Below are 12,419 nucleotides of genomic sequence, written 5' to 3' on the forward strand. Positions count from 1 at the left end.
GCTAGACTGCACACGCACATGCCACACACACAAACCATGTCATCCAAATACACTACACACACCCACATACAAACTGTGGTGATTGGAATTTTTTACCCCCCACAGACCTGATAGGCTTGGGGAAAGGGACTAATAATTATTAGCAAAAAAACAATTTCAGAGTACAGATGTACAAAGATTATTATTCCTAAATTGGGAGAATTGGAGTAACTTGCAGTTCTCATAGCTTGGTTTTCCAGCATTGAAAGGGCTTTCTTTTGTCACTGCATTACATCAGCCTCTCTGACACGGGGGCATTTGACATTATTTTAGCCATGGTCCATTTCCTATTTGCTGCCCTCTCATTCCTCTTTTCTAGTCAAAGCTACGGTGTTGATGGTTGTATTACTTAAGCTTTCTTTCCTTTTTTCCCCTTTTTTATCAGACACACTGATATGATATTAAGCATGAACATTCAACTTTGTACAGCAATGTTTTTTTGTTTGTCTTAAATATCTTTGGCTTTTAAATCTTGTAGAGTTTCGGTGTCATGTGCGGCATGCACAGTGAACTGTTTTTCATAGACTCTTACTCACCACCCACTCCCTTTCTCTGTGTGTGTAGTGTTGCCGGCCCTGGTGGACAGGCTGGGTGATGGCAAGGACCAGGTCAGGGAGAACAGCCAAGCCCTCATCCTTCGCTGCATGGAACAGACTGCCTCACCAATGGTCTCACACACACACACACACACACACACACACACACACACACACACACACACACACACACACACACACATCATTGCCTAAACAGGTAAATCCTCCAGTGTACCACATGTAAGATGAAGACAGTTTTGTCAAATGTCATTTAAATTTTATACAAGACATGTATATTGAGTTGTAGTTATTCTAGAAAAAGTTATTCTAAAAATGTGACACAGCAGAGAAAAAAATACAGGCAAATTAAAGCCACCTCCATATTAGTAATGCATTAAAAAAAAACTACAGAGGGCCTGCACTCTACCTATCCACCCCCTCTTGTGGATATTGGAGGAATTACACAAGTTACTCCATAATGCTTTGTTTTATTTACACATGCCTCACGTGCTCATCTCCATAGATTGTGCCCTCTTCTGTACTCCATAAACTGCTCATCCAATGATGAGTTGATGATGATGATGACCTACTGACACCCCTTCTTTTTCTTTTTTTTTCTCTCTTACTCTTGCTCACACTTTTATCCTCCTTGTTCTCCTTCATGCAGTATGTTTGGGAAAGGCTGCTTCCTGGTTTAAAGCACAAGAACTTCCGCTCTCGAGAAGGAATCTGCCTCTGTCTCAGTGCCACGCTCAACATGTGAGTAACTTCTCCTTTATCTGTAATGCTCCCAGAATGAAATGGCAAGTTTATTAAGCATAGGCAATGTTTTTTGTTCTCTGTGTGTTAAATCTCATATTTTAATCCTTAAGTAAGTTCATAATGTGGTGGATAATATAACACAGATTATGCAATCCTACGCTGCTTTCAAGCTCTGTTAGTAAGTGTTTGGCTCAGTGAGGGCTGCACAGAGCTATTACCACCACCTTCCATGACCTATTTTGTTTGCTCAAGGAGCACACATGTTCCGACTTTCCAGGATTAATCCTCTTAACTGTTTGTGTGACTCTGAGGTGGTGCACATTTCTTCCCATTTCCCCACCTACCACTAGCTTGTCCCTTTTCAAAATATGTTATGAGACTAGAGCAGGATGCAGTTTTAAAGACAAAATATCAGTTACTAAAATTGAGTTGTTTACAAACTCTTTTTAAGTGTGGCTTGTTTGGGGTATTGTCGTCACCCCTCCAGGCGGACGGGTGGCATGGATAGCTAAGTTTGTGAATGCAATGACTTGACAACAAGGTCACATAGATGTTTCAAACATAAACAATATGTGCATTTACTAAAAATCTCAGAAGAGTTTCAATCCCGGTGACCTTGACCTCAAGGTCAGAGGTCAGGTTTTTTGTCAATATTGTCACTGCAGTAAATGAGAAGAAAGCAACATAGGAATTTGAAATTTGCTGGGAGGCAGAGGGGTAAAAAATGACCTTTAAAAAAAAACAAAAGCAAAAAAATAACATTGCTCAGTTGTAGTCTTTTATCTCTTGCATTTCTACTGTTTTCAAATAAATATGGGTTTTAACCTTTTTGATTTCATTGCAATTGGTTTTTATTCAGATTTGGGCAGTAAGGTGTTGGACGGCAGGTTGTAGTTACGACAGGTTGTGTGTGTAGGACTACAGGGACACTTCTGTCTGTACAGGTACTTGTTTGTTGCTGCTTGTTCTCAGCAGTCGAGATCTGTGTGGTTTGGCCTTTACTCTGTTTTCCACCTTGAGCTCACCCACACACAGAGCAAATTTAGACTATTAGAATTGCTGTGCTAATTTTAGCATCTTTTTGCTAATGGAAGGTGACACTGTTGTGCTAAATGCTAAGCTGCTATGTAATAGATACACTGAGCATGTGTGCTTTACGTACCCGGGCATCCATAATGAGTGAGTAGAATGAGTAAAACATGGCATAGAAATGGGCTGCTTCTGGGTTTTCACTTATTTCTATTTTTTGTTAAGTACACAGTGAACATACAGACAGGTTAAAAGTTTAAAACCTGAGCTCTTTACTTCTAGGGTGAGTGGATCAGGTGGGTCTGTTGTGCATGGAGGGTGTGGTTTTGGTCCACTTGTCCTCTTAGAGGACTGGGTCAATGTAAATAATTAAGATGTTATTGCAGCTTTTATTTTCATCTTATTAGGGGTGCTCTCTGGTGCTCCAGCCCATCAGTGGAGTTTCAGAGAGTTGTGAAAACACCAACAGTGCATGGTATTGCAGTTAGTGCTCTGAAAGCTAAGCGTGGGTTTGTTTGGGGTTTGTTTTGTTTTTTTGGACGGGGGGGGGGGTTCTTTTACATAACTGGAATGGACAAAACAGAAGAAATTAAGAAACGATCTTTGTCTACTAATGTTTTTTATATTTGTGTGATGTTAAATTTCTGAGGCGTGTGTGTGTGTGTGTGTGTGGTTTGTAGATAGTGTTTGTAGCTTATAACAGGCTACTAAAATATCAGTCTGCCTTAGAATAGATATATTTTTCAAATTTCTAAAAATATTTTCAATGAGCGGAGCAAGATTTCCATTATAAAAGAACACCAGATAATTATATTTATCACTGGCAACTGTCACCTCTCTTTTACGTTTCCTCTTGTGCCTCTGTTTCACACTCTCAGGTATGGAGCCCAACCGCTGAGCCTCAGTAAAATAGTTCCTCATCTCTGCTCGCTGACAGGAGACCAAAACCCACAGGTAAGAGCTGCAGTGTTATACATGATTACATGATGGTGGGGAAAATTGTACCTTTTTGTGTGTGTTTGTTTTGACTGCGCGTGGCTCGTCATTGTTTTTGTTGAGCCAGTTTGTCGATAAGCCTTTTTGTTCAGCTCTCAGCAGTCAAAGTGTGTTGGGTTTCATCTTAAGGCAGCTCTGTGATTATTACTGTTATTAGTGAGGAGATGGGCTCTGTACCCACCACCCAGCTTCACTGCTGAATCATGAGCACCCAGTTGTTAAACCACACAAGAGTATTAGGTGTGTGTGTGTGTGTGTGTGTGTGTGTGTGTGTGTCAGTGTGAGGAATAGAGAGAGGTTGGTTTAACCTCCTGCAGAGTTGCACCCCAAAGCTGAAATCTGCTTCTATCTTCTACCCAATGATTATCTACCCACATACTGTCCTGGCCAATCAACATCCTAGAAAGGCCTGCCTACCCTTGGGTGCTAAGAATCCCTTCAACAATATCTTTGTAGCCAATCACAACAGTGTTTACAGCAATAACTAGCAAATCATATGGCTCCCATAGGAGGGAAGAGTATGGGCTCTCACGGGTTTAGTTTTTAGTGTGTTTGCATGTTTGCGTCTCTTAGTCTATGAGCATGAGTCTAATCTTTGTCGAATTATGAGGGAGAATCGATCTCAGTCTTAACAAACACAAAGATCATTTTTTTTATAGTGTGCTAGTTAACCCATCACTCGAATCTCTTTCCATGTGTTTATATGTGGAGGGTTATTAAATTGGTGAACGTCTGCTGTTTAGGTACGTGAGGCATCAATAACAACGCTGGTGGATGTTTATCGTCACGTTGGAGAGAAGGTCAGAGCAGACATTGGAAAGAGAGGACTTCCAGCTGCACGGTGAGTTTTTGTTCTTTTTCGTAGTATTTTTTTTTTTTTTAAATTATTGTTATTTTTATATTTATTTTTTGAGTTTGTTGTTGCCTGTGTTTCTATGGAGTCCCGTGGCCTTGGCACTCAGTTTGTCCCAAGCCACACCATGCACCACTCTGCCCTTCAGACACACAGAGGCACTTTCATCCAGAGCACAATGCCGACTGAATGAGGGAGGAGGGTGAGAGGGTGCAGCCACGGGGTACAAAGGCGTTGGGTGGAGTAACAGAAATGGGGGTAAAAACTGGAAAAACTGTGTTCGAGTCATCAGAAGAGGTTTAATGTGGGGGTTTGTCCCGCTTTGGTCGTCCTGGCTACATGTGCAGGGTTGAAGGTTATTCTGAGCACCCAATGACCCCTTCTTTCTGCCCCCTTTTTACTGCTTTCTCCCATGTGTGAGAGTCGAGCAACGGCCAGTGCTGTATCTGCTCAGTATGATTCTTGCGTCTGTGAATGCTGGCTGTGGTCATGTGTCATGTGCTGTGCATATTAAGCCAGTCCGTCTCCAGTGTAAACACACTGTCTGAATGTGTGGGATTTACAGAGTGGTTTGGCTGTCTGCCTTCATTTAAATATCAGAGGCCTGACAGATGCAGTGATTTACAGCCTGCGCTTGTTCTTCCTGAACAGATGTGTATAGTTATTACTGAATTCTGCACGTGAATTTTATATGTGTGTATATATATATATATATGTATTGTATGTATCGCGAATCTCCCAAACCAGTTTTTATTACTTTGTATAGTTTGTATAAGAATAGGGGTGAGAATATCTACAATACTGCAGTTTTACTGATCAAAACTCTCATTAATTTCATTTGTGATGTTTCAGTCAGCTTCAGGTCAGCTATAGTCAAATAGCCTTAGTACAAAACCTGGAGCAAAGCTGTTGGAATTGCATTGTGTGTTTTTTGTTCATATGTTTAATGAAGCCATGCTAAATTTTTACCTTCATGTTATGAAAGTTGTCTGAGTTACAGACCCATAGAGGTATGTGAGAATTTTGTGCTTTTTAAATTGTGTTATGCATTTATTTACTAATTAATTTTTGAGGCTTCAAAACATTACAGTAGGTATCGTTGTGAAAGTTTCAGAGTGAAAACACATTAAAGCTCTGTTTAAAAACTGCAGCCAAATCAGTTTCACAACCACTCCAAGTGTCGTGTAATGCTTGGAAAAAATAACGCAAACGCAAATTATAAAGTACAAAAATGTCCACCCCTATAATTTGAGGGGTTGTAACTTAATATAACTAATATACTAATGTTATTGTACAGTGGGATTTTTAAAAAAAATTCAATTTAAATTGTTTTGTTTATTTAATAATTGATTTCATATGGAGCAACCCAAAGGGTTACCTAGTGGAAAGCAAAGCTCTGGCCAGGATCTTGCTGACTTGATGACATATCAACTCTGCAGAGTTGGCATTAGATAATGGACAGAAAGATGAAGTCATAAAAGAGGAATAATTGTTGGATGAGTATGTCCACATCCCTTAAATACCAAACAAGCACACATTTTTAAAGTGAGGCAAGTGATTATTACAATCTGAAACCTCTTTTGGACTGTGCCAGATAAATGGTTAAAAGCTATTTCCCAAAATTAAGTTTCTGTTTGAAACAGCTCTCTGTTGTAAATGAGACACTGAATTTTGATGGGATTATCTGTATAATTAAATACATTCCCCCCCTTACAACAGTCTCAAAATGTTCCAGTTCTAACTTGAAATAATTCATAATAAGTAATTTCATCTAATCAATTTTCAGTGAAATAAACATATAGATGTGCATATCTTATGACCTCAGATCAGATGTTTAGACACAGGTTAAACCTGCTGACACGAGCCAAAACACTTCTTGGATTTGGTGATCAGGTGTTGTGAATGGGACTTAGATTGAAATTACAAACCTATTTCAAATGACATAATGGTGCATGAAGAAACCTGAAAGTGGAACTTAATTTTACAGTTGGCTTATTTACTGGCGTTGTGTCTGGAAGTACAGTTGTAATCTTGGGTCCATTACTGGTAAGAACAAGGGGCTACCATCTGACAGCAGCTTCCTATAAGTAGGTCAAATGCTGGTTGAGTGAGCATTCATCAGGCCTGCCTCATGTGGTTTGATTTGGAGATGAGTTACCTGAAGGACATGAGTCCTCTGCTGGACAAAGGTGTTTATCAATGGCCGCGATAAAAAGATAAAAGATAGAAATAAGAAGAGGGAGGGAACATGTGCAAGTGGGATGAGAAGGCGAGACACTGAGGGGGGAGGAGCAGCGCTGTCTGCTGTTAGCCACACAGCCCCTCCCCCTCTGACGAGTACGTGTGTGTCTGTGTATGAGAGGGAGGTTATGTAAAGGGTAACTGAATCTCGTTGCTGTCTGTCACACAAACTGGCCCATTTGACTCTCTCCTGCTCATACAGACACACAAAGACGCTTCCTGGAAATTTACTGTACGTATTGCTGTTTAGGTTGTTCAGTTGGCGTTTGTGTGTACAGTGTGTATGCGTGACAGTAGGTGGTGCTTTGTCGCATGCCCGTAGCATGCTTTGGTCTCTCGCCGTTTGGCTTCCCCCCTCTCTCTTTCCCTCTCACACACACGCTCCCTCCCTCTCTTCCCGTCTTCTTTCCTCCCTCCCTCCCTCCCTCTCGGAGCCACTGCACCATGTTGGATACAAAGAGCTGAGGGGAGCTAAGGACCAGAGTGTGTCACCAACATGGGAGCTAATGCAAGATTGCGTAGCAACGCAGCAAGCTATTAATCAGCCCACAGGGAAATACTGATGCAAATCAGTGCTGAAGACTAAATGCTAGATTTTTGCTGAAACAAATAGATGCACAAAATGCTAATGAAAGAAAGCGAACCACGTGAAAATGGTGCACGGCTGAGGAGCTAGTTGCAACGCTAATCGTCACTTATCAGAAGCTGCTTAGCTGTCTGGCGGTTGTGGACCGGCAAGCAGACACCAAAAGACAGAGACAGAGCACGGTGTGTATTGCTCTAATTGTTGTGTGCGCCCATCCGTGGTTAACCTTTCGGCAAAGCAGACATAAAGGCATGTTATTCGGGGTCATGTGTTTTAGTCTTTGTTGTGTTTTTGTCTAACCAGTTGTGCATTTCGAGGATGACCAAGTTATTTTGGCTTGTGCTGGATATCTGCCCTGTTACTACGCTGACAATGCTACCTATTAATCACATGACTAAGCAGACCTGGCTGGTGGTTTCATGTGTGTCTGTCTGATGCTAGTAGGATGTTATAAGAGGACACTTGGGGTGTTGCTGCTGCAGCTTCATGAGTGTGACTGCCATAATAGACACACCCACCCACAATCAGACAGAAAGGCGTGGAGACTGTCCACATGTTGCTGCTGCTTCTGCGGCTGATTTTGATGATGAGTCTCATTTGGAATTCTTCGCACCTTGTTTGTGTTTTGGTCAAACATCTCTGTGGGGTGCTCAGATTTTTTTTTTTAAATCTGGACTTTATTGTAATTTCTTAATTTCTTCATTCAAATATGTTTGGTTTGACAGCTTTGGTGATATTAACATTGTACTGTATATCTGTGCTCGACACTACTAATCTTCCTTTTCTCTTTCTCCAGGTTACAGACGATATTTGCTCGTTTTGATGAAGCCTTGAATTCAGGCAACATGGCTCTCAGCCCGAGTCACGGTCAGTGCGTTTTCTCATTTACTTTGCCACACTTGAATTGGATAGCCACCAAGTTGAGTCACATTGTCAAGATGGTTTTACTGTTGTCATGTAGTGGGTGTGTTTCATAAGGGAGCAACATTGTGTGTGTTTTTTGAGGGGCGGGGGTGCCTGTGCTTGTGTGTCTAAATCTGCATGTGCTTTTGTGGTTGTGTCAGTTTGTTGCCATGAGCTCCTGTAAGAGGTCCTAACAAGATTAATGGTTTAGAGTTTGTGTGTGCGTGCACATCCATGTGTGCGTGCAAGTGCTTCAGCAGAACCAAACCTGAGCTGAAGGCTGCTGCTGAGTTTTCCCTTCCCCAGCAGTAAGGTGGTCTGTGGAGCCATTGTTGTTTGACCCTGGAGAATTGTAATTATATTGACAGTAATATTTCACTCTGCACTCTTAAATTTTCAGGTTATAAAAGTGGGTTAAGCAGCACCTCAGGGAGTTTTTGACACTATGCACAAATGAAAATGTGAGGTTTCCCTACTTACATATGTATTAGAAGCTGACATGATGCTTATTAAGTGTGTGTCTGAAAGCCTTTACTTAAATATTGAATATAGGTTATTCAGTTCCCATGGGACTTCATTTTTTTTAGTATCTGTTCCAGTAAGATAAACAGAGTTTGAATTTTGAGAAAAGAAAGGTATGAGATTGGTATTTGGTATGAGCACATCCTCTGAGCTGAGCTAACAGAGTATCATTTAGAAGCAAAAACAATGAATCAGTGGTTTCCCGTTGTTTTTTCCATCTATAATGTCACTTAACAAACTGCAGTCACACTGCCTTGATGTACAGTGGGGCAAAAAAGTATTTAGTCAGCCACCGATTGTGCAAGTTCCCCCACCTAAAATGATGACAGAGGTCAGTAATTTGCACCAGAGGTACACTTCAACTGTGAGAGACAGAATGTGAAAAAAAAATCCATGAATCCACATGGTAGGATTTGTAAAAAATTTATTCGTAAATCAGGGTGGAAAATAAGTATTTGGTCAATAACAAAAATACAACTCAATACTTTGTAACATAACCTTTGTTGGCAATAACAGAGGTCAAAGGTTTACTATAGGTCTTTACCAGGTTTGCACACACAGTAGCTGGTATTTTGGCCCATTCCTCCATGCAGATCTTCTCGAGAGCAGTGATGTTTTGGGGCTGTCGCCGAGCAACACAGACTTTCAACTCCCGCCACAGATTTTCTATGGGGTTGAGGTCTGGAGACTGGCTAGGCCACTCCAGGACTTTCAAATGCTTCTTACGGAGCCACGCCTTTGTTGCCTGGGCGGTGTGTTTTGGATCATTGTCATGTTGGAAGACCCAGCCTCGTTTCATCTTCAAAGTTCTCACTGATGGAAGGAGGTTTTGGCTCAAAATCTCACGATACATGGCCCCATTCATTCTGTCCTTAACACGGATCAGTCGTCCTGTCCCCTTGGCAGAAAAACAGCCCCATAGCATGATGTTTCCACCCCCATCCTTCACAGTAGGTATGGTGTTCTTGGGATGCAACTCAGTATTCTTCTTCCTCCAAACACGACGAGTTGAGTTTATACCAAAAAGTTCTACTTTGGTTTCATCTGACCACATGACATTGTCCCAATCCTCTGCTGTATCATCCATGTGCTCTCTGGCAAACTTCAGACGGGCCTGGACATGCACTGGCTTCAGCAGCGGAACACGTCTGGCACTGCGGGATTTGATTCCCTGCCGTTGTAGTGTGTTACTGATGGTGACCTTTGTTACTTTGGTCCCAGCTCTCTGCAGGTCATTCACCAGGTCCCCCCGTGTGGTTCTGGGATCTTTGCTCACCGTTCTCATGATCATTTTGACCCCACGGGATGAGATCTTGCGTGGAGCCCCAGATCGAGGGAGATTATCAGTGGTCTTGTATGTCTTCCATTTTCTGATGATTGCTCCCACAGTTGATTTTTTCACACCAAGCTGCTTGCCTATTGTAGATTCACTCTTCCCAGTCTGGTGCAGGTCTACAATACTTTTCCTGGTGTCCTTCGAAAGCTCTTTGGTCTTGGCCATGGCGGAGTTTGGAGTCTGACTGTTTGAGGCTGTGGACAGGTGTCTTTTATACAGATGATGAGTTCAAACAGGTGCCATTCATACAGGTAACGAGTGGGGGACAGAAAAGCGTCTTACAGAAGACGTTACAGGTCTGTGAGAGCCAGAGATTTTCCTTGTTTGAGGTGACCAAATACTTATTTTCCACCCTGATTTACGAATAAATTCTTTACAAATCCTACCATGTGGATTCATGGATTTTTTTTTTTCACATTCTGTCTCTCACAGTTGAAGTGTACCTCTGGTGCAAATTACTGACCTCTGTCATCATTTTAAGTGGGGGAACTTGCACAATCGGTGGCTGACTAAATACTTTTTTGCCCCACTGTATGATAACTTATTCAGTTACACAAAAAGCATTGTTCTCATCTAAAAGCAGAGACCAGGAGTTTGCCTTTATCTTTCTGGGTTGTGGATCTACTTTCTGGTTGATAAGAGCTCTTGTGGAAGTGTTGATAATTGGAAAATTGGAAGCATGGAGCTGTATAAAAGCTGATGGGGGGTTCCAGTAAAGGCATCATCAGTATATAAAGTATAGCTTGTCAGTTTAAAATCTGGTTATGTATACCAGTGGGTTTTTGTTTTTAAACATATTCTTCTGAACAGGCAGCAAAGGGCAGGGCTGATCTTCAAAGGCACACTTATTAATCATCTGTGCAAAGCAGCCTCTGTCAAACATGCCATCAACTCTTCTTTGGAATGCATTGCTGCAGGCCCTCTTGATAAACCATTTGCAGCATCTAGAAATTTCTTTGTCTTTTTTTTAATTGCTGCTCAGCAAGTATACACTGTGCTTCGATTGCCTTGTTACACATCCAGTGCTCTTTTGAAGCAGGCCAAATGTCTTGACATTCTCTGTCTACCTGAATCTATAAAGCAGGTAGCTTTCACAATGCTGTCTTATAGTCTTTCTTTAGGTGCTGGGTGGTCTGCACTGGCAGTTCATTTTTATTTTGCTCCAAACAACAGAGTGATGTATTTCCTCCCTTGCAGATTTTTGCTGTCAGCTCCTCTCTGTCAGTCAGGGCCTTTGATTTGTCACGCTCTCATAATTCCCACCACCCTGCAACTGTGTGAACAGAATGGGGTTCCCTTTGAAGTCTCTGATCATATTTTTAGGGTACAGAGTTTGCTTCTGTTCGGGGAATGAGTGCAATCAAAGTACTGGTGGGGAAAATTAACATTTTATGCATTGCATTTTGTTCATTTGCGAATTGCATTAATAATGTGTGATTGTCACGCGATCGTCCAACACATTTGGGAACCACTGATGTGTACAGACTGTTTAGTACTTTATAAATTATGAGAGCGATGAAGTTTCCAAGATTATGAATAGTATTTTACTGAAATGTTTTCTAAATCTCCACCAAATTGAGTTGACGTGTGGCTTTAAGCTGAGTTTGTGCTCCCTTTGAGGTCAGCTGGGTTTGCTGTTGGTGTCTGGCAGAGGTTGTCATTGGATGATATACCTTCAGGCTGTCCTGTCACTGTATCTGTCTACCGGCTACAGCAGGGAGTTGGTGCTTGACAGGCTGTTGCAGCTGGTTTACTTGGAGGGAGGCATAGGGAAATGTAATGTAAGGCTTTAGCTGCTGTCTTTGTGGGCCGAAGTGAGATGAAGGGAGTCTGACTTTTAAAATCCCACTTCCCCGGGGCTTGGAGCAAAGTTGTGATTTGGGTTTGTGATTGTGTAGTTGTTGTGATGAATTGTTAATGTTTTTAACTCTGCGTTGTTGTCATCTGTCATGTGCTTTTCCCTGAATGAAAGCAGCGATTGTTTCCAGACAGAATATTTATTCGTTTGGCACTCTCGCTTTCATTTAAACTGGCTGTGACAAAAAATAGCTGTGATTGGTTGTTTGGCTGTCAGGCAACTGATCATGTCCTGGGCATCAAAAAGGTTGTGGAGCAGTGAACGTCGGTGGGTGTTCAGCAGCCCAAACCTCTAAATTGTCAAACATGCTTAAAATAAAAGTGTGAATGTTAAATTTTGTACACAAGTTTAGCAGAGTTGTGCAAAAGTACTAAAAATGTATCAAACTACCTCCTGATGTCACATGTTTGGGGGGGTGTTCTATGTCTTTCTTAATATCAAATTATTAAGAAAGGGATAAGTAAATTAAGCTTTTAGGTCAGTCTAAGTCTAGTATAAAATATCTGAAATCTTTCAAGAATATTGTGTTTAGTTGATTTAGTTTCTATAAGCTTGTCTGTCTACCTTCGGCTCAGGATGAGAGTCCGGGTTTGCAGTCAAGCCGTGCTCAAGTTTAGGTGCTTGGAGTCAGTTTTGGTTTGTGCCCTATGAAGGGATTTCTATATGGACCATAAATGTTATGGAAGTTAGTCATGCAGAGTGAAAAATGTCAAATTTGTCTACATTTAAAACTAAAAATTGTGCGTTTACATTAAGGG

The 12,419-nt window shown here is 41.5% G+C and overlaps 1 protein-coding gene across 15 annotated transcripts in view; it reads left to right on the plus strand.

Moving 5' to 3' along the window:
• Positions 1–12,419, plus strand: part of clasp2 (cytoplasmic linker associated protein 2) — a 66,477-nt gene that overhangs the window by 15,427 nt on the left and 38,631 nt on the right. For 13 of the 15 annotated variants that reach the window (XM_085445903.1, XM_085445885.1, XM_085445888.1 and 10 more), the window contains exons 3-7: positions 604–707; positions 1,243–1,334; positions 3,245–3,320; positions 4,106–4,203; positions 7,839–7,909. In XM_085445903.1, the coding sequence (XP_085302029.1) occupies positions 604–707; positions 1,243–1,334; positions 3,245–3,320; positions 4,106–4,203; positions 7,839–7,909 (441 nt within the window). Of the gene's footprint in view, positions 1–603; positions 708–1,242; positions 1,335–3,244; positions 3,321–4,105; positions 4,204–6,625; positions 6,689–6,911; positions 7,225–7,838; positions 7,910–12,419 lie in introns of those variants that run through there. The other 2 variants (XM_085445902.1, XM_085445901.1) reach the window with 2 other exon arrangements.

Source organism: Copadichromis virginalis, linkage group LG22 (assembly GCF_057382275.1).
Source record: "Copadichromis virginalis isolate Kocher_CV1m ecotype Utaka linkage group LG22, C_Virginalis_male_GT1.1, whole genome shotgun sequence".
Lineage (NCBI taxonomy): Eukaryota > Metazoa > Chordata > Actinopteri > Cichliformes > Cichlidae > Copadichromis > Copadichromis virginalis.